Source organism: Gekko japonicus, unplaced genomic scaffold (assembly GCF_001447785.1).
Source record: "Gekko japonicus isolate JY-2015 unplaced genomic scaffold, Gekko_japonicus_V1.1 scaffold1974, whole genome shotgun sequence".
Lineage (NCBI taxonomy): Eukaryota > Metazoa > Chordata > Lepidosauria > Squamata > Gekkonidae > Gekko > Gekko japonicus.
Window position 1 is genome coordinate 70217 of NW_015163147.1, and position 22535 is coordinate 92751.

At 43.5% G+C, this 22535-nt stretch overlaps 1 protein-coding gene across 1 annotated transcript in view; it reads right to left on the reverse strand.

The window, feature by feature from the left end:
- The window catches only part of DNAH1 (dynein, axonemal, heavy chain 1), a 204482-nt gene that overhangs the window by 16954 nt on the left and 164993 nt on the right, over positions 1–22535 (reverse strand). Inside the window, exons 56-66 of the mRNA XM_015407009.1 lie at positions 12168–12359; positions 10694–10861; positions 10333–10524; positions 8525–8656; positions 7522–7647; positions 6951–7070; positions 5154–5303; positions 3713–3873; positions 2402–2627; positions 1673–1868; positions 124–275 (exon numbers count right to left, since the gene is read on the reverse strand). Coding sequence (XP_015262495.1) covers positions 124–275; positions 1673–1868; positions 2402–2627; positions 3713–3873; positions 5154–5303; positions 6951–7070; positions 7522–7647; positions 8525–8656; positions 10333–10524; positions 10694–10861; positions 12168–12359 — 1815 coding nt within the window. The remainder of the gene's footprint in view (positions 1–123; positions 276–1672; positions 1869–2401; positions 2628–3712; positions 3874–5153; positions 5304–6950; positions 7071–7521; positions 7648–8524; positions 8657–10332; positions 10525–10693; positions 10862–12167; positions 12360–22535) is intronic.

Genomic DNA, 22535 nt, shown 5'->3' on the forward strand with positions numbered 1-22535 from the left:
GACAATTTTAATGTGTGGAGCTGCATCACGTTCTTCTGCAGACATCTCTGTAAACTAAAGAGCTGCCTACTTTGAAAAACAACCTTATTGATGTTTGCCATTGCACAGCTGCAGTTTACTCACCATGTTGATCTTGCCTTCATTCATCATAATCCGGATCCCAACGAGAAATGCAAACATAAGCTTGTGCTTCTCAAAGAGACTGCGGCATACATTGCTGTAGAGGCTGAAGGTGAGGTACTTATTGATATTTGCTATTCGCTTCTTCAGTGTGTCTGAAAATAACCGGTCAGAAATTGGAAAGTGAAGGGTGAAAAGGAAGGAAAGACTTACAATGGTATTACACCTCATTCCTACCCAGCTAATGTTTACTTCTTCTCCCTTCATGTATTCCAGTTCAGTCAGTCCCTGTTTAGCACAAATAATACTGGCCATTCCATCTAAACTGGCAAACTATGGGTTATGCTTGCCGCCCAAACCCAGACTCTAAACCACAGTTTAGAGCTGGTTTGTGATTCTGGTCTGGAGAGTGAGTACAAACCACAATTTGCCAGGTTGTATGCAGTGACTTGTATGCTTCACTGAACAAGAAGCAATCAACTGAAACAGAGCACATGGGTTAGAAGGGAACATAGATGGGAACGTGGCTGGGTGAACTGCCGCCATCATTGACCAAGAGAAAGTTCATTGTTCAAGGAGGACCTGGGCCAGAAGGATTGTTCTCTGAAAGCCTGCCTCACCTTTTATGGCTTCCCTTTGACGGTTGCCCTTCAAACATGACCTAAAGATAGGGAGTATGCTAGAATGTCTGCAGAACATAGCTACATATTTTTTGCTGGGGGAAAAAGTTCATTGGTAAGGAACGGTTCTTTTCATACTAAATGAAGAGAGTACTTTAAAAAGAGAACTCCCACACAATTTATATGGACTTAGCAGGGCTCTACTGGTAGCAGGAGCGCCTTTGCATATTAGGCCACACACCCCTAGTGTAGCCAATCCTCCAAGAGCTTACAGTAGCCCCAGTAAGAAGAGCTCTGCATGTGATCAAGCTTCATGAATGCCACTCTGGCCTGCACCTGAACCCAAGACACTAACACATTCAGACCACTAAGATTTTGTATCTCTGGCAAGTCATTAGATCCTAATTAAGGTTTGGAAAGGGTAAGAACAGTTGCATGGCTAAAAAGTTTGCACATCAGTTTTGTTCCAATCTAGGAAGTCACCACTTGGTCTTTGAAATTCAGGGCTTATATACAAGACCCTCCATAATCAAAGTAGAAGCCTGAGTATCTTCCAGAAGGAGCCCGAGACCATTTCGTTTTAGTGGCTAGATCTAGGCTGAAACAGGAGACAGTATTTGGGGATTTAATCTATTTTGTACTAAACTGACATTGTTTATATGTTCATATTAACAGTTTGTTTTCTTCTTTTGTTCAAATAACAAAATTGCTGTCCCTTCAGGATAGTTCCGGCTAAGCCAGGGAAGAAAAAGCTCTGCAAAGACTTACATCTAACTACTACTGATTTCACTATACATATCTAATTCTCCATGAACTCTAAAAACTAGATAAGGGCTGAATTTGTCCTTCTAGTGTTGAAGACGTTTGTGAGGTATCAAGCAATTCTGGTGGTGAGCAGATTCTCACCACACACTCTAAGCTTCTAGAAATACCTGCTCTCTCAGAGTTTGAAATTCCTGTGAGAAATATGTTGAGGAACCATTCTAAGGAATACTGGTACATGGGATCAACGTTGGAGAGGTCTGAGACGCAGAAGAAAAGAATCTGGGTGCGGACAGCCACAGGAACATATTCCAGCCGGGTAATATCGATGTCCTTTTCTGTCTGCTCAGCTACCTTCACTTTGGCCTGGAGGAGATGCAAGATCACAGCAAAATGACAGTTTTCACATTAAGTTAAAAGGAATAGTGGACTGAAGCTTAAATCATACTGCATGCTAGCAGATCCATGAATTAACCTCTAGCATAGGTTTTGTTGTTTAGTAGCGGCAATCCTCCCCTGTCCTGGACCCTGACTGCGACTACCAAATGGGAGGAGGGAGGTATTAGTACCCCATGTCATTTTCCTAGCTTCAAATAGTTCCCCACGGGGGAAAAAACATGCAGACAACCTGTTGGTTTCAAGTGAAAATAAGAGTGGGAGCCGTACCAATGCAGCTAAAACAGAAAAGAAAAAAATGATGGTGCCTTGGGGAAAAAGATTTTTATTGTATTCCACTCAAGGATCCCTACATGTTTCACACACTGCTTCATCAGGGGATTTGTCCAAATCAGTGACTCCCACAGCTGTTATTTTACAAGTACATGCTAGAGACCCACTCATGGATGTTCCAAACTCTTGTCTGGTCTAATCCTCAACTGGAGTACAGAGCATTCACCAACCTGAATTTCCCCAGCTTTTAGCTTAGATGCTTCCAACACTTTGATGAGCTCTAAATCATCAACAGGATTTCCTTCAGAGGAGCTTAGACGGTACAGGATCTGATCCTCTATCTCTTTTAGCTCCTGCCGCATTTTGGCATTACTGACAATCAGCTGGTTCTTTGCCTCTTCTAAGTCAGGGCGCTCTTCTGCCACCACTTGGCCCAGTAACTGGTCCTCCAAGCCACTATTAAACAAACAGAAAAAAAACCCAGAGATCCCATTCAGGCGTCAGATTTTTCCCATTTACAGACCGCAAGCTCAGGCAAAGTTATAGTCCAACCTAAATGCAACCACAGTGCCCACTTGGAATGACAGACAATGGATAACACATAAGAGAAAAGGAGGAGAATAAAAAAAAGTAAATGCTATGCTGGGGATTACCAGGAAGGGCACTGAAAACAAATCAGCCAGTATCATAGTGACCCTGTATAAACCAATGGTGCAGCCGTCATTTGAAATACTGTGTACAGTTCTGGTCACTACACCTCAAAAAAGGTATAACATTGGAAAAGGTGCAAAAAAGGAGAACTAAAATGATTAAGGGGATGGAACATCTTCCCTATGAAGAAATGTTAAACAGGTTAGGACTTTTTAGCTTGGAGAAACAACAATGGAAAGGTGATAATGACAGAGGTTAACAAATTATGCATGGAATAGAGAAGGTAGAGAAAGGAGTACTTTTCTCCCTTTCTCACAATACAAGAACTTGTGGACACTCAGTGAAATTTATGAGCAGGCTTAGAACAGATAAAAGGAAGCACTTCTTCACGCAAAGAGTAATTAACATGTAAAGTTCACTGCTGCAGGAAGTCATGGTGGCTACAAGCAGAGAAAGCTTCAAGGGGGGATTGGATAAACATGTGGAGCAGAGGTCCACTAGCAGACATTAGCCATGAGGTCTAGATGGAACACTATGTTTGGGGCAGTGATGCTCTGTATTCTTGGTGCTTGGGCGGCAACAGTGGGAGGGATCCTGGAGTTCTGGCCTTCTGATGGCACCTGGGTTTTGGCCACTGTGTGACTCAGAGTGTTGGATTGGATGGGCCACTGGCCTGATACAACATTGGCTTCTCTTATGTTTTTAATCTACTTTAAGCCCTCAGATAGTATCAGAACACTAACTGGCAAAGACAGAAAATCAAGAATAAAAGCATTAATTAGTTACTGGTCAATGTTTTTGAATCACTATTGTTATTATTTAGGACAATTCCACAAGATCAATGTATACAATGGGATAGCGGTAAAAGATATAAAAAGATGACTGGTTACCTGGGTGACAGGGTGAAGTTAATTAGTGTCAGCTTGGTGGATAGCTCTGGTGTGTAGTGGGGATTGGGTAGGTTGGTGGTGATGTACATCTTGAAGTCTTCATGATATGGAATCAATGTGTCTCCCAATTTCAGTACCGTGCTGCCTTGTTGTTTGTAAGTCTTTATATCAAGAAAACAAGTAAATAAAAAGTTTTAAAGTCCTTTGTAACAATAAAAGATAAAAAATCTATATTGGACATGGGTAATCTATCACCATTGACTGGTAGAGATATTTAGGCTATGATTTTCAAAGCTAACTCTGCCCAAGAAATTATTTTATTATTTTAAGGCAATTTATCAACCCACTTTTCACCACAGTGAGGAATTAAAGCAGCTTACAAATATACCAGAGTATAATTAAAATAAACAATTTAAACAAATAAAATATAGTTCAGGTAAACAAAAAATAAAAATGCACAAAACCACATCACAGGCAGGTTCTAGTCCAGTGGGCTGGTTCATTCAAGGACCATGAGATGTGAGCCATAGGGTAAGATATCCTTTTAGTTCTCACTAGGGGTGTGCACATAGACAAAAAAATTGGTATTTTTCAGGTTCGGGTATACCAAACCCGAAAAATATTGGTATATACTGATATTCACAAATTCCAATATCAGTATGATATTGGGATTCAGGAAATAATAGGTATTTCCAAATTTATTCAGCTCCTCAACTTTCCTTCCCTCCCTAAGGTCACGCCACAGCATGCATTAAAAACCTTCCCTTCTCTTGCTGAGGTGAGCTGCTACTGCGGCATGACTTAGGGAGGGAGGGAAGGGTAGGTATTTAAACTTTAAATACCTTCCCTTCCCTTGCTGAGTTGCGGTGCAGTGGCAGCTCACCTCAGCAAGGGAAGGTATGTCTCTTTAAATACCTTCCCTTCCTTCCCTGAGTTGCGCCACGGCAGTGGCTCTTTAAAGAGACTCTTTAAATACCTTCCCTCCCCAAGTTGTGCCATGGTGGCAGCATGCATCAGTGATGGAAGGGAAGGCTTTAAATGACTTCGCTTCACTTGCTGATGCATGCCCCCACCACAACGCACCTCTGAATCTACTTCAGCAATCCTGTGCTGGTTTCCTGGCAAGATGAAGATAGCAAATCTGGTGAGCCATTTTGAATGGAGTACATGGGTGATGAGATCGGTGGCAAGTAGTTCCATAGTCAGATTTCCACAGAACTTCTGGTCCCCTTGGCTGAGGCTAGCCCTAACTGGATGACTTGACTTGTATGCCTCAGCATCACTCCTAACTCCCAGTCCCACCTGAGAAAATGTACAGTTCCACCCTAATTTAATGTACAGTTTCCACCCTTTGCATTCCATTGCTTGTTAAAATCTTTACACACACGCGTGTGCACACATGTGCGCGTGCACACACACACATATAGACACAAGAATCCACCTGTTTCAACAAGACTGGCTCAAGAGCTGGATCTAGTTCTTCCCCTACATTCTCCAGGAGAAAGGGCTTTCCAAAGCGAATAGCATTCTCCAAGCTGCGCAGAAAATCCCGTTCACTGAGCTTGGATGTGTCTAGTCCACTATCTTTCTCCTGAAAAACAACAGGGTAGGAAGAAACTCAGTCCTGGCGACAACAGCTTTGAGTGAATGTGGAAAGGAAGCAGAGACAGAAAGCAGATTTACATGTATGTGGAAAGAAAAAAATAATTATTTTTAAATGTATACATTGCTAGTAAACTGAACAGAGCATATACCATATGGTGTTCACCCAAACGTTGCCCAGCATGAACTTTTGAGGAGCCAATTCAGTAAAGCAACAAAGACAACTATGAGACTCTTTGATAGCAAGCGAAGTGGTTACTAGAGTGATTAGTAACACTCAGTTATGCTCCTCCCCCATATATTTACTCAAGGGTCATTTCCTGCAGGAACGCATAGGAGCGGAGCTCCGGCAATAAAGAGCCCAGGGGGTGGGCACATGCAACAAGCCCCACCCCCTACTCCCAGCAGCCTTCAGTCACAGCAAGAAGCAGCCAGGTAAGTTGCAGAGCCCTCCCGCCCCCCCCAGTCCAAAACAGTCCAGTGGCACCTTTAAAACCAAGTTTTATTCAGGTACAAGCTCTTCCTCCTCTGTGAGGACAGATCTGCACGTCATCCCCCCCCCAAAGCTAGCAATCCAGAACAGTCCAGTAGACACTGAGCGGTGGGTGTTGCCTTCTGACACACTTCCGGTGATGTCAGGGGGTGTGACATATGCAAATAAGTTATGCTAATGAGTTATGCTAATGAGCTCCTGCACCTCTTTTTCTACGAAATGACCCCTGTATTTACTGGTTTTCACATCACAAAATCAATACTTTTGAGAGTAAGAATATATGGACATTTCTCTCAGTGGAGTTTTTCACAAGGAGCAGCAGGTTTTCACAAGGACCAGCACTAGGACCAGCATTATATAATTTGTTCATGAATTATTTGGAATTGGGGGTGAGCAGTGCAGTGATAAAGTTTGCAAATTATATCAAGGATTATTTATTTATTTATTTAGGTATTTTTACCCCGCCCTCCCCGCAAGCGGGCTCAGGGCGGCTTACAGGGCGGCTTATGAAAGCCAAAGTGGACTATGAAGCTCTACAAGAGGATCTCTCTAAATTGGGTGAGTGGCAATAACATGGCAAATGAAGCTCAGTGTTGGTTCAGTGAAAGATGATGCACGGTGGAATAAAAAATCCTAACCATAAATATATGCTGATCTGAATTGGCTGAGACCACCTGCAAGAGATTTGGGGCTACAGCTTGATAAAAATGTCAACTCAGTGGGCAGCAGGGGTGACAAAGGCAAACTGCTGAAGGCAAAGGCTGAAGAGACTTTCCATTTTGCGGAAAAGACAGCTAAAACGGGACATGATAGAGGCTTCTGAAATTATGCATGGGGTAGAGAGTGTGAACAGCGGGAGCTTCTTCTAGGGTTCAGGCGCACTCAATGAAGTTGATGCACAATAGATTCAGAACAGACAAAAGGAAATACTTCTTTACTTAATGAGTAACCACACTGTAGAATTCACTGCCAGTGGACATAGTGATTGCCACAAGCATAGAAGGCTTTAAAAGGGGTTAGACAGTTTCATGGAGGTCAGGTTCATCAACGGCTACTAGTCATGTGAGTAAAGGAAACTGAAAGACACATTCCCTGGGTACTGGTGAATTTGGTTAATGATCTGTCAAAAGCAGAAATCCTTACTAAGTTTTTTATCCACTTGTTGGCTTGTCCCTGGGGGTCTATGAACAGAGTCCAGCGCTGAGAGAACTGTGTTATCATTCCATTCTCTACAGACAAGGTATCATTGGGTAGACCAGCAATCTGCAGAATGGGGGGGGGAAGGTTTAACAATAAATGCAAGGCTCTCTGTACTCTGTCTTAAACAAAAGTGAACCAAGATAACCCATATTCTTATATCAAGAAAAGCAAATTTCTGTACCCATATACATTATGAAATTCAAGCAAATATGCATCTATTTTCTTATTTTGAATAATTTATATGGCTTCAGATAAACATGCTGAGGACAAGGAGCTATGCAAAGTTAAAAAAAAGATATATTAATTATTCTCTACAACATAAATTTATTTTAACTATTTCCACTGAAACAAAATTGGGGAATTCCCAAAGTTTCATAACCCTGGAACTACTGGAACCCCCCTCCCCCTGAGATACACTGGGGTCTTTTTTTTTTAACAACAGCTTTTCAGAATATATAGAAGCAACATAAAATAATTCTCTAAACTCCATTCACACCCCCTCTACTCACTGTACCTGCCATGATCGGATTTTTACTGGGTCTCCAAGTGTGGCTATCAGGTTTGGTTCTTTGGTGTGCGGAACATGATACAACTTTAACGTGCTTATCCATTCCTCACAAAGTGATATGCGGTATTGACCCTACCAAGGAAAACCATGCATCATTAATATGAAATCTGTATTTCTAAAATTTTAGTTCAATTAAAACCTCATCACCCACCACCATGCCTTAAGAGGTCTTCAAACTGTAATTTAAAACCATGATTTGAAGTAGATTTGCCATCCACAGTTTGATACAGTCCTGACAAGTGCTCATCATATTTAGTTCCAGTCCAACATAACAGAGAACCACTGGTGATGGGAGGGATCCACATGCAAAAGAGGTGGAGTGAACACATGAACCGGTGGTAATTATCTCCGGGGGGTGGTGGTTTCCATTCTATTACTAACAGATAAATAACTACACTACAGCTGCAATCCTAAACACACTTACTAGGCAGTTAGACCCACTGAATTCAATGGGGCTTCTAAGTACACCTGCATAGAATTGCACTGTGCTTGGGCCAATTCTTATTTATTCCGTATAACGCCTACTCAGTTCAAAAAGGCTCAGGATAAAATAGCCACCACCTAAAAACTGATTTGCAGCAGAAAATTCTTACAAAACATTAAACTCTGAAAGTAGCAATGCCATCCTAAGTAGAGTCTTTATCTGTGTCTTTAGAAGATGCTTAAGGTTCAATGAACCTTAAGAAGGAGAGAATTCCTGGACCAGCAAGGGACTACCAGTGGCATTTCTGCAGCTCTAACTCATGCTTATTTGTTAAGAAAAGGACATTGAGCAGGCTCTCTCAAGGTCACACTGTATGTTATATGAAAGATCCACAATTGGGATGAAGGAAGTATTGGATTCAGTTATGCCCCCCGCCCCCCGAACTGACAAAGTGATTCTGGAACAGACTTAAGTCAAGAGAAAACTTCAGATATTGCAAGAAAAGAAAGCATTCCTTTTGCTCACTGTGAAAGGTCCCAGGTATGCTATAAAGCCAGCTGAAACCAGAACATCTCCTGAAATGTTGTTGATCATATAATCCAGATTCTGGACTGTTTCTTGCCAGCGTACCCTTTCGTCAGACAGGCCATTAATCAGCTGGAGAAAAGACACACATAAATTGCCATTTCGTTTTTTCCTCAGGCAGCCTCACTCCTATCCATGAAACATCTACACAAAAATGTCACAAAACAACAGCGACAGGGACCTCAGTTCTGAAAACAACAGCAGAGAGATGGAAAATGCAGCAGCAGGTCCCCTTTCCAGCTGAGTTTAACATCACAGCCCTGCTCTAAGGTAGGACAAGGCAAATACTTCCTGAAAGATACATTTGCATGATGCTCAGCATTTTTTCAGAAAGGGCTGTCACCCTGGAGATTGCACAAGTTCCCTTTATAGCTTTGCAGATGGAACACAGCATGTAGCCATGGCTTTTCCTATGTAGCCTACTCCACCCTCTGCTCCTACCTCCTGAGCATGTAAAAGGAGAAAGCGACTAAAGGGACTGGAGAAGGAGAAGGGCAGGAGAAGCCATGTCTGTCATAAGTCCAGAGCCATATTAACCCACGGCCGGGCCCCTAGGCTTTCAGGTATTTTGGGGCCCCTCCGGCGACTTTACAGGCTGCCTACGAAGAGAAAATAACAGTGCTTCAGCAAAAAAAAAATTGATGGGCCCCTAATTCCTGCAGGGCCCCTAGGCTTCAGTCTAGTCAGCCTTATGGGTAATACAGCCCTGCATGAGTACAGAAGCCAAGATGCCTCCGTTTTTGTAAGGCCCAGACACGCTGACTGGAATGGAGGCAATCTGGGGCCGATTCTGCACAATCACTTGCCCCAGTTTCACCCCCCGATAATATCTGCGGAAATTGATCAGTTCCCCACATGTTGGTCTGGATCGGCAATTGACTCTCCCCGGATTTTCTGTCTCCGCTATTTTCAGGATCTTTTTTTTACTACGGGGTTGAAATCGGAGCATTGTAGAAGGGAACTCGCGAATCGTGGCTGTCCTCTCTCCACCCCTTTAATGCCCCTCTGCTTCTTTCCCTCCCCTCCCCTTCCTGCCTCTCTCCACCCCTTCAACGCCCCTCTGCTTCTCTGCTTCTTTCCCCCTCCCTAGCCACCCCTCCCTTTCCCACCCTGGCATGAGGGTTTTTTTGTCCCCCCTCCCATGTTGCATTGCAACACAATACTGATCCATTGTTGGCTGGCATTTAAATGTCCTTTTAAATGTACCTCTGCTGTTTCCCCATTTCTGTGTTGCAATTCGCTATTTGTACAAAAGTAGTGCCATTGTTAAAAAAACGCATTAAGGGTGACATTGAGACGTGGACAAAAATTTTCGTGGGGCTAACCTACGGGCTGTAGTGCAACTGTTAAAAAGATGCATTGAGGGTGGCATGGTGGTGTGGATACAATTTTCGCGGAGATGACGTGTTGCCTTGCATGTCTGCTTTTCTCCCTCCCTCTCCCTCTCCCCCTCCTTTCCCACCTCCTCTCTCCCTTTCCCCTCCCTTTTTCGACGTGGCACAATGCAACTACGCATGTGTAAAGCATGCCTGTTTTCCAGTGGGTGGGTGCGTTACAACCCAACCATGCCCCTGATCATAAAAAAGGAGGGGGAAGAGAGGGGAGGGGGTGCTAGATTTGGGGCAAGGCGACAAACATGGGTCAGAGTTCCTTAATGCGGAACTCCCCCAACAGAATCGGGCCAATTAGACCCGAGGAGAACGGAGAGCAAAGCATTAGTGCGGAATCGGCCTGGCTATCTCCCTTACCTTGTCAGCCCGGCCCAGTCTCTGCTCACACTGTTCACACTTCATCTCTAGCTCCTCCTTTGTAGCTAAGGTGCCTTTGTATTTGGCCTGCAGATGGGAAATACCCTCCTCCACTTCTCTTAAACGTTCCTTGGCCTCATCCAGGACCTTCTGTGTAGCCTGCAGATCTTCTTCTGCCTCCCGAAGGGCTTGCTATGGAAAAAGCAATATTTGTGAGCCCCAAATGGTGCATGCTGCTAGGGAAACAGCTTTCAATGACCGCTTCTTTTCCTCAGAAAACTCCTACAGAGTTGAGAGGAGGCTCCTTTTATTACTAGGAATACACTGAATAACTTTTTAAAAGCTCAGCTGCAGTCCTTACTCGCTTTGGCTCCACAGCTTTGGCCACAAAGTGGTACTTATGCATGGCTCGAACCCACTGGCAGATAGATGTGCAGGCTTTGGACACTTTGGCTATGGCTGCTGGCAGAAATTCTTCACTGTCGATATAAGGCTGGATTGATTTGATTACTGTATCTGCAATGTTATCCTGAAAAGAATAAAAGACAATGAACTGCTGTGAGCCTGACTGGTTGAAAGTTCAGGGGATTCAGCCCTGAGGCAGCAAAGGCCCATGGACAAAAGTATGCTGGAAGTGGACCTCTTCAGTGCAAACACTGTTAATTCCTTGAAGAGGACGCTTTGTGGCCACAAAGCAATAAAAGCTTGGTGAGAAAGGCAAAGCAGACTAAATTGGTTGTGGTGTTCCTTATCTTGTCATATCAGTCATAAAACAATAGAACAAGGTTAGAGTCCAGTGGCACCTTTAAGACCAACAAAGTTTTATTCAAGGTGTGAGCTTTGCACACTTCGGCAGATGATGAAATGGAATTACATACCATAGTTGTATATATAGGAGTGGTTTGTTAAATTAGCACGCAAAATAGTGAGGGCACTTGTTTTTAACAGATCAAAAGAATGACAAGCTTAGTTCTGTTTCAGTTCAACTGGGGGGGGGGACAACATAGGTAATAAATATGTTAGAACTGGAGACTGATGTGCCCTAATGGGAGAAAGTACTCCACCTTAAGTGTTTTAATATCCTTGAGAAGGAGCAGTGCCTCAAAATGCCTTCAGTGAATGTCTATAGTAAACTGGATTCCCACACATTTTTGAATATTCTTGTTTCACTTTTCCAATACACCGCCTTGCTTTTTACTCCCTAGAGAACCCTGGCCAAAGGTACAGCATATTGGGTGTACTATTTCTCTGAAAGAAAGAGAAGACCCTGATGCTGGGAAAGATTGAAGGTCAAAGAAGACGGGGACGGCAAAGGATGAGATGGTTAGACAGTGTCATAGATGCAACGAACATGAAGCTGAGCAAACTTCAGAGGACGGCGGAAGACAGGAAGGCCTGGCGTGATCTGGTCCATGGGGTCGCAAAGAGTCGGACTCCACTGTGCGACTGAACAACAAAACATTTCTCTGAAATACACATACATTATTAAACACAGAATGAAACCATTTAATTATAGGACTTAGCGATTGCCATCTGTCTGTTTATACCCATTAACCTTGTGCATAAGACTGCCAACTGTTTCCCCAGCTCCTGCCATTGTACCTTTAACCGCAGTTTGGTCTGCAGATATTAGCAGAAGGCAATGCTTATCAGAAGATGGATCGGCAGAACTCAGAGGGAAAACTTTTAATTACATGAAGATAAGCACAGGAGCAAGTGAGGAGAGGTTTTTCTGGTCAGATGGCAACCCTACTGGTACTACTTTTAGTCTTTAAAACATTTGTGTGTATGTGAGAGACAGGGTATGCATGAGCACAACCATCATGATTACTTACTTTATCGTATTTAAACAAGCTTTCAAGAAATTTCCCTGGTTCCTGAAGGAGACCTTTGCCAGGCTCCCAGTAGTCATCTATCTTAGAGCCTGGCTTCTCTCCTGCCACTTTCTTGGGCTTGACTCCCTTCATAATGCAGACAGCTTCAATCACCAGTTTCACTCCTAGTGGAGGACGCTGCATTGTTCGCACCTAGTTCAGAAAATGAGAAACGAGTGAAACAGTAGTAGAAACTAGTGAAACAGCAGTAGTTCAGAACACTGTACTATCTGCTGCAGAGCACTCTCAACCATTGTTTACCATTAAGGAATTAAATAAAACAAGAATTTATCTAATCTTTAATACAATACCAAACTATGTGCATTCATGTCCTTGCGCGCACTGTCTTGTTATCTGTTCTTGCTTTCACACGAATACTTAAAGGCCACCTCACAAGACATAAAGGTCAAACAAGTTCATATCAAATATGCAATCCTTGCAATACAACTATAATGGTTGTCGTCCTACACTTGCAATTGCACTCCAAGCAATGTTACACCCTTCTAAGTCTATGGAACTTTTCTTAAGATGGCACTGACAGTCACCCAGAAACTACTCCAATGCAACTGTAGATGGATTTAGCTCATTCTTCTTCTAAGGATCCCAGGGTTCTTCTCTCTTTCATTTATCCTGACAATAACTCTGTGACATAGACAGGGTGACCAGTTCAAAATAATATAATGGACGTCATTGCTGAGTGTGAACTTCAGCGTTTGTATAGGAAGACGCTAACATTTAAAGATATCCTGTTTAGTTTTTGACTATAAATGAGATCCAGTGTGGTGCAATGTTCTCTCTAAGCTGAGTTAGTGTGAGCTAGCTCACGGTTTTTGAGCCTCTGGCTCACCCATTTTTGTCTTAGCTCAGGAAGGATGGCTCCAGAGCAAGCTAATTTATGCAGTAGCCAAATCACCTGCTCACAACTTTAATGCCAGTAGCTCACAAAGTAGAATTTTTGCTCACAAGACTCCATAGCTTAGAGGGAACATTGGTGTGGTGTAGTGATTAGGGATGGGCATGAACCAGGAAAATGTGGTTTGTATTGGTTCATGATTTGTGGGGTTTGTGGTTCATGGACTATGGACTGTCATAAACTTTATGACACCAGATGAACTGGTTTGGTTCCTGAGGTTCATGATGTTATAGAATGCCCCCTGGTGTACTCTGGCTGACTCTCCTTGACCTGCCCTCCAAGTTTAGTGAGGATTGGCTTTATGGGGTCCGAGTTACAGCCCCCTAAGAAAGTGACCGCAGGAAAGTGGTTTCTGGTGAAATGACAAGCACAAGTTCAGGGGTGTATAGAATGGATCCTGTGCAAGCTAGAGATGCAAAACTTGCACTGGACCTCTGGCTGACTCTCCTCTAGCTGCCTACCAAGTTTGGGGAGGACTCAATTTATGGGGTCTGAGTTACACCCCCTCCCAAAGAAAGTGCCCCATCTTCCATTGTTTCCAATGGAGGGGAAAACAGCAAAAAAAGCAAGGACAATAGAAGCCCAGCAGAACAGAATCAAAGTCCCAGATAATCTCTGCTGTAGAAACTGAAGGTGGAGGGCATTGTTGCAAGCCCAGCAGAACCAGTGCAATGTGCCCAGCAGAACCAGTGCCACTATGGCACTGCAAACCCAACAAGACTAAAATCAAGCCAGGAAAGTGCATTTGGGGAAAATGTTCACAAATGTATAGAATGGATCCCCTGAGAGCTACACATACCAAACCTCACCTTGCCACCCATTCCTCTACAATCTCTCCATCTTGGGGGTGGATTACATTTCTGGGGTCCCAGTTACGCCCCCCCCAAGTTCTCCCCAGTGCTCTTGCTGAAAATGACAGCTGCAGATACAGAGGTCTATGGAACAGCTCAGGAACAAGCCAGTGACACCAAACTCACAGGGAAACTCTACCTGGGCAGCCCCCCCCCAGCCAAACACTGGAAGCAAAGCAAGTATCCCCCCTACTCTCACAGATCTCCCAAGTCTCCAAAAGCAGATTCTGAAGGACAGAAAGGTAAACATTCCCAGAGTTTCAGATCAGTGGAAATCAGAGTTTTCCATTTAGAGTGATTAGTGATGTCATGACAGGAAGGCAGACATCTGACAGAGGCTCCCCAAAGTCACCCCATGATAGCTTAGTGGGCACCCCAGCCCCACCAGACTAGTGGAAATCAGAATTTTTCATTTAAAGGTATTAGTGATGCCAGCCATGACAGAAAGGCAGACAGATATTTTCCATTTAAAGTGATCATGAGGTAGGTGTTGTGTTATGAGGCAGATGTTGTTTCATGAGGTAGGTGTTGGCTGAGGGAGCCCATCCCCACCGGGCAAAGGCGGCCATCCTCCCACCCAAGCACTAAGGGTGAAACCTGTAGGCCGCATGCTGGATCACCCAGAGGGGAGGAATGGGGACACACACAGGGGATTGTTAATCAGTATAATCAAGGCTAGGAATAAACCAATCTATGAATAAACCGAACCGCTGTTAAGGCTTTGAAGGTAGGGCCTCTGTAGCTACAGATAAGAAGGGGCAGCCTAAGTGATGGGGAAAGGGATTGAAATCAAGCAATGTGCTATTTACAAGGAAAGTCTATTGTCACAAAATGTTGAATGATCAAAGATGTCATCTCTCTGCTGTTGAATGTGGTTGATACTTGAGGCTTGAAATATGTCTGCCTGGGGCTGATTTAACTTATGCATGTAGAATGTGACCAGAAGCAGAGGAGGATGAGGTTTCTGTACCTTTAACAGTTATATAGAAAGGGGAATTTCACCACATTTCTCCACCCTGTGTGAAAAACGTGCAACTGCCAAAATTCCTTTTTCTACGTAACAACACAAGGAATAGAAACTCTGTCCTTCTTTGAGATACCTTTCACTTGCTGTGTGAAACCTCCATGGGAATGGGTCAAACTAAACACAAATGACATCATAGGCTGCTATCAGTCTATAAAGGTATACTTACAGTGACACAAATGACATCATAGGCTATCAGTCTATAAAGGTATACTTACAGTCACAGGTGACCCTGATTTGAATTGGGTCTGTACAGGGAGGGGAGAAGGGCTATAACCCTTGCATCTCCTCATGGGTTCACTAAGCTTGCACCTGTCATTACAGTTTTAAAGGGGAAAAATGGGTACTTGTCGTTTTTTTCTTTAAAGGGCTACTCCTATATAGGAGCCACAGTTTGACATGTGGAACTGCTTGGGTGAAAGGGTTAAACCCTCTCTCCCCTTCATGCATGGACCCAATCCAAATCAGGGCCCTGTAAGATCACGGATCTTACAGGTTTGCGTCTGTTTTGAGCCAAAGTTGCATGGCTGCTGCTAGCCCTGTCTTTATTGTTTGATAGTTGAAAGTTGTTTTCAGTTTGGAAGTTATCACTCAGTGTCAGTCACTGTCTGAGTCTGCCAGTGACTATTGTAGTGGGGTTTTTTTACAGGTTCACCCTATACATATTTACTTGGAAGTTCCACTGTGTTCAGTGAAGTTTAATTCCAGATAAGTGTGCAAAGAAGTATAGCCTTAAGTCAATAAAACTATATGATGGTAAGAAAAGCTGATGATTTCCATTGTTTACTAACCAACAGATAGGTGAGCACGCAGGGAAAGGAGATAGGGACACTAGCTCTTTACTTCCTCCTCAGACATCCACCATAAAATGAACAGGCTTAGAGGCCTAAAACGCTAGTAGTATGTACTGCATTCTTGCTTTACACTTTGTTATTTCCCGTGAACATCAAGCTAAATCTGTACTGAGTTTATTACTATAAAGTGGAAACAGACAGAGCAGATGAAAGATTTGTCCTAATACTGAACTGGAATTTGTATGCAGGCACATAATGCGCTTCTACCCTAACTTTCCACGTGAATAGCTGTAAGAGGCAGCCAAACAGCGACTTTATATCAATACTTCATAGTTAATGTCACAGAGAGTAAAAGAGGAGTCTTGATTTCAGGTTAGCAAACTTCCACAAGCCACACACACTCCGGTGATATTATCTCTTCACTGAAGCCTGGGGTCCCTTCAAAAACAGAGTCACACAGTGGGATGAATCACCTCCCAACGTAGCAACTGGCACGTTGTGGCACATATATGAGAAGTCAATGCCTCAGTCTTAAACAGCATTTATCAGGAGCTGAATAGGATTTACCTTCTAAGTAAGTTTAGGACTGCAGTACTGGGGGAACACTGAGCCTACTACAGCTGACATGCAACACCTTCTTGTTTTCACTGCCTGTCCTCTCTGGACAATTTCAGCCCAGCCTAAAATACAATGCAGTTTCTGGGTAAATAGTAGACTGAAGTGCGCTGTAGTAGCTGGAGGCGATGGAACAGAGAGTGGTAGAGATAGTAGCTGGCTGGCTCTAGCCCTGATATAGGTGATTAGGGCAGGGTGTCCAGTTTTCCAAGTGGCTTTTGTGGCTGTGGCTTTAACAGTAGGTTACTATGGGGAATTAGCAGGTGATAATCTTAATCTCCACATAACAAGAAGGGTAACCTTTGATTTTTGCAGATCAAACTGTTGTTAAAGGCACAAGATTGACTGTAGGTCAGGCAATTTTCTGATTAACTGGTAAGCCTCGTAGAAACCTAAGCATACAGGGAGGAGACATATGGCCCACTTGCTTTCCTTCTGTTTGAGACAAGCTGAGGGGATTCATAAATCCATACACAGTTCCTGACAATATCAGCTTCCTTTAAAGCAGAGGAAGTAACCTGCTGATTCTCACGGTTGCAGAGGTAAGTTTCAAAGTGGGCTGCGGCAAATGACTGTAACAACTACTGTTTCTTGTGACTCAGTGCTCTATCCAAGGCATACAGTTTCTTAATAATGCACAATTAAAAATGAAATGGAGTCCTTTGGCCGATGTCATTGTTCCAGAGGGGCCATTGGCTAGTGATGGCAAATAAGTTCCCTGCGCTGGAGGCATCTGTACTGAGAGGCTTGATTTAACATATCCCAAGTACATGTGCATTTTACATCAAAGTGTTTCAAATACTGATCACAAGAAGTCATAGGAAGTTTTTAGACTTACATGTTTTGCATAATATAGTCTGATTCTATAATCTAGATTCTCTAATAACTTTGGAACTTAGGGTTGGGGGGAGGGAATGGAAGGGAAGAAAAAGTCCAAGAGCCAGAGGGGTGTGACATAGAGGCAATAGACAACAGAATAGTGTCCGTGGAACAGAATAAAAAGGTACACGGGGCCCTGAAATCCTACAGAATTCTTACCCACATACGCTCAAGGCATACAAACTGTTCCAGAAAACTTTTTAAAAGTGAAAGCTGGTATTCTCTAGAGACTGAATTCTTCATCAGACAAATAAGTCCAGTGCTTACATAGCAGTACCACGGAGGTGCAAAAAGCACAAAATTAATAAACAAAACTTGTCTGCTTTTCCTCAGTGTAAGAAGAACTAAAACATGCTCACCCGGAGACGCTCCAGGGCTTTCTTACTGGATACCGTTAACAGAGGAGCAGAATTTGTGGAGACTCTAAAAATGATCTATCCCATGGCAGAGGGTCTCCACGAGAAGGACTTTGACTGGCTATTTGACTGCTCTCAAGCGGAGCAGTTTCTAGAGTGGTTCTGCAACACACTGGGGGAGGAGAATGTGTTGAACCCTGCAGAGGTGGAGGCCTATGAACAACTGTTAATTTCCGAAAAGCCTGTTCTGGAAGATGAAGCATTGGCCCAAGTGCTGAAGACTTGCCACCAGTCCTCTCAACTAAAGGGTGCTATGCAGGAGAATGAAGTCCTCCCCCTTGAGACCATGGAGCAAGAGATGAGGATGTTAAAGAACCAACATGCCTGTCAGATAAAGCGGCACAGCAAGCTTCAGATTCGTACAGCAAGCTTGAAGCAAGAGCTGTGCCATCTGGCAGAGAAGAAAGAGAAAGCAAGCAGGGACCTGAAGAAGGCACACTTGGAGCTGCAGCTAGCAAACTTTCAAAGCAATGAAATTCTCATCCAGGCTGACAAGGCAACCAAAGAACTGGTGCAATGGTATAGGGAACCTGGATATGAGCCACTGAAAGCATCGCTAGCAAAGGCAGATCTAGGACATTACCAGGAGGTAGAAGAAAAGTTCACTAAGGCTTTATTGGGATTCATCCCAAAGTTCTTGCCAGATGCGATCAATGAGATGGAGGCTGATAAAAGCATTCTGGCAGAGAATGGGCAGAAAGGCTGCCAGGACCAGCTGAGAAAAGAAACTGTAGCAGGACTAGTTCAGAAAGGGTTGCAAGAAACCAAAAGTGTACCTCATTGTGAAAATCATGAAATGACCACTGGAGTACTGAAGGGTCAAGTTATCTACCAGGGGAAGATGACCAGTCAGGGTAAGTCAGAACTTGATCCGAAAGCTCTGCTAGAAGAAATGGACCATGTCCAAATGGAGGACTTCAGAAATGAGGCACTGGCTGTTCAGCATAGATGCCAAAGAGAGCTGACATGGGCAGTACCTGGCCAGATGGAGAATCCGAATGACAACCACCTGGGCAGCCACCAGGAAGAGCTGGGCCGCATGGAGTTAGCTTACATGTGCAACCAGAGAGCACTAGTCATTGTCTCTGCAGAAATTAAAGGAATTTGGGCTTGTTTGCAATGGGCAAATAAGGCTCTGAAGGCCAGTAGAAAAAAAAAGGTAAGTCATTTGTATTCAGTGTTGGGTACACAGCAGTGGAATAAGGGCCTGGAGAAAAATGTCCTGCCCCTTTAATAAATGTTTTATTTAGCAAGCGACCCAATTTACCACCATGCCATGAGACGCTTCCGCTTCCCATTTCCACATATTAGAAGAAGGAACACATGCCATCAAGTCCCAGCTGACTCATGGCAATTCCATCCGTGGGGCACTCCAGGCAAGAGACGAGCAAAGCTGGTTTGCCATTGCCTTCCTCTCCGTAGCAACCCCAGGCTTCTTTGGTGGTCTCCCATACAAGTACTGACAGTGGTCAACCCTACTTAACTCCCAGGTTTTGCTTCTATTAAAGGGACAGGACAATTTTTCACTGGGCCTGTTGTCAACCCTAAAGATGAGTCTCCCAGAGACAAAGCAACCTTCTGTGATTTTTGGTCCTGCAAAGAGCTTGTACAGGATCCAAGTAGAAAGACAGAGTCCTTTATATGCTCTCCTATGGCGGCTCAACAATTGCTGCTAGCTGAGGAAGCATACATCTGCCATGTTTTTCCTACCCACACTAAACTGTAATAGTCAGCAACAAGTACTCTTCTTGTTACAGAAATACCTGCTTGGCTCTGCTCCTAGTAAAGCAGTGACTTGATTCTGTATTTCTCAGGCTCCCTGTCAAGCAGCCAATCACTCTAGTCTACACCCATCCTATACATGAAGATGGTGTGAGCAGAGGAGATTCATACAAGATTAAGCAGGGATTAAAAGTTACAGCTTTTGGAGAGGAGAGAGCGAATGCATAGTTATGATCATGAAAGAAGCAAAGGACCAAATTGGTTTGGCTGCTTCCAAGTTAGCCATGTAATTTGGAATAAACATAATTCACACTGTATTTACAGAGATTTAGAAGACATTATTGTCAAACTGTTGTCTTCCACCACTTTTTGTTTTTCTGTCTTTTTTCTTATCTGGTATGTGTGTGGTTTGTTTGCTTAAAATACAATTGCAGAGCCTTCTGTCCACATATGGCTTGGCAAAGAGCTACTGAAGCTTTCCAGGGCTGCTGCTTCTTTAAACCTCCTCCTTCCCTCTATTCTGTTAAATAAGTTTTCATTTACCAGTTTAATTTACTGAATGGATCCTTACTTAGTTGTTTAATTACTGGTTTCCTCATTGAAGCCAAGCCATTGTTCATTACTTTTCTTTTTTTTAAATCATTGCAATCATATAAATTACAATAGAAATCTAATGAACAGGTGCTTTGGCTGTAAAGGGGGAAATGTTGGGCTGGATCTAATGATTCATCTGCAAGAAGGCAGTGGAAGTTATGAATCTTTGTCATGCTTCCTTCCAGCAGCAGTTGATTCCTGGGGTCTCAGGAGGACCCACATGGACTAATGGCTGCATGGGTTTGGTGAACGCACTAAGAATGAGGAAAGGGCAAAACTGCTCCTGCTTCTACAAGTACAGCACTGCTGACAGAAGAGGAAGAAGGGAACTTTTTCCACCTTCCCCCTCTTCAGTGCATCCCCCCAATCCACATGGCTATTATTTATATTTTTAAGGAACGTGTATGCAGGCTGTCCAGAGTCCTAATTGAGGTGGCCATTAATCCACATGGGTTCTGTGATCCTGAGAAACAAATTTCCTGGGGTTGGGCAGAACTAATGGGGAATAAATTCTGCAAAGGTCCATATTTCTGCGACAGATCACTGGATCAAAGTCAGTAATCAAAACCTATTGCTCCCCCCAAAAAAACATGTTAAGATCAGTGTTCCCTCTAAGCTGAGTTAGTGTGAGCTAGCACACAGTTTTTTAGCCTCCGGCTCACACATTTTTGCCTTAGCTCAGGGAGGATGGCTCCAGAGCAAACTAATTTATGCAGTAGCCGAATCGCTCGCTCACAGCTTTAATGCCAGCAGCTCACAACGTACAATTTTTGCTCACAGGACTCCACACCTTACAGGGAGCATTGGTTAAGATCCATTCAGGAAAATGTTAGCCACCATGAGTTAATGGGAAATAATTAAGCACTGAGAACAGAAACACAGACACACTGTGAAACTGAAGAGAGAAGTACAACATTTATTGCGGAAAGAAGTGAGGCCTTTACTAAATAGGATTCACTTACTTTACTTTTGAGTAAATATAATAGTAGAACCTTCCCTGTGGCACAAGAAGTGCTGGATTTTTATGAGAAATTTGCTGTGCAGGAATCTATGCTTTCATTTCACCTGCAGCTAGATGTGAAAAAGGGATCTTTCAGTGGAGCATACACATTCACTCATAAATTGTATATTAAATGTTGAGGGGTTATCTTTTTTCAGCATATGCTGCATCACTGGGACTCTTCATGTTGACATGTTCTGAGCAAACTGTTGCTCAAAAGTCAGAACTGGGAGGCAGAGGAAAGATTTTAGTGTAAGAATAATGTCCTGGAATCTTGGGGCTTAAAATGGATATGTGGCTATAGGATGAAATTTTTTTAAAAGCACAGGGAATCAGAGTTAAACAGGGTCGCTGAAGCCAGATGATCCTGACCTGTTTGTGTGTCTCATTGTGTTCCGCATTGAACTGAATTCTATGGATCCCTTCCCTTGTTTCAGTGCACAGAGAACCAGTCTCCTGTCCCTTAACTATTTGTTAAGTTCCCCTGCCCACTTTACACAATAAGCCTGTAAGATTATGGTTAGGATGAGCAAATAAAACTTTGTACTTCAGTTCAAGCATGATATAAATACATGGTTCATTTTAACTTTAGTTTTGTTTGTAAAATTTGAGTTTCTCTTGTTGAAGCTCACTCAAACCCTAGTTTGACTTGAGAAATGCTGGTTTTATCCACCTTTATTTTTGCAAGGTATCTCAGTAGCCAGGAAGTACATGAGGACAGAACTGGGGAACAAGCCAGAATTAGGCCAGGATTTCAGCACTGATGTTCATAGGGAGTGAATAAACCAACTGTTTCAGATCCTGGTTTGACAGACCCCAACTCACCATAACTATTGGAGTTGCTCACACTGGTAACCATCATACTAAACACACTTTAATGTTTTCATATTAAGTCTGAACTGAGCAGATATATGTCTTTCCCTGCAAAGTTCAGACAGACCTTCAACAATTGAAGGGGTGCATGAAATTTAATGTCCCATCTCCTACAGACAGCGGAAGAGCAGCATGAACTTCACCTTCACATAGCTGCCTGCCAGGAACAGCTGTGCATCCTCAAAAGTGAGGTAGGCAGAATACAGACCCAACACCTTGTGCCATTGCTCCACGGCAGTGCCCGCCTCCTTCGCTTGCCTGTTCTATGTGGGGAACTCGTCCTGGAAGCCACCAGACTTCGACATGCTGAATCAATTCAGGAGGAAGCTATAGGCCAGATGATGGGGCAATTAACTCATCTGGAGCTGCTGAGGCTCTTGTTGATGGTGGAAAAGAAGAATCTGCACCTGATAGGGACAACGCTAGAGGAGATGGTGACGATCCTGAAGGAATCCCAGGCTAAATTACAGGAAAGGCAATCCTGCTTTGAGGATTCACAGTTCTCCATTAAGCAGTGCCCACGAACTCTGATCGACCCCAGTGACCTCACCACCTTACGGTAAATATTGGAGGGCTGGGGAAAGGGGAGGGGAACTGAAGTGCGGCAGTCATTGGAAACAAGGAACAATTTCCGTAGGAGGAAATACG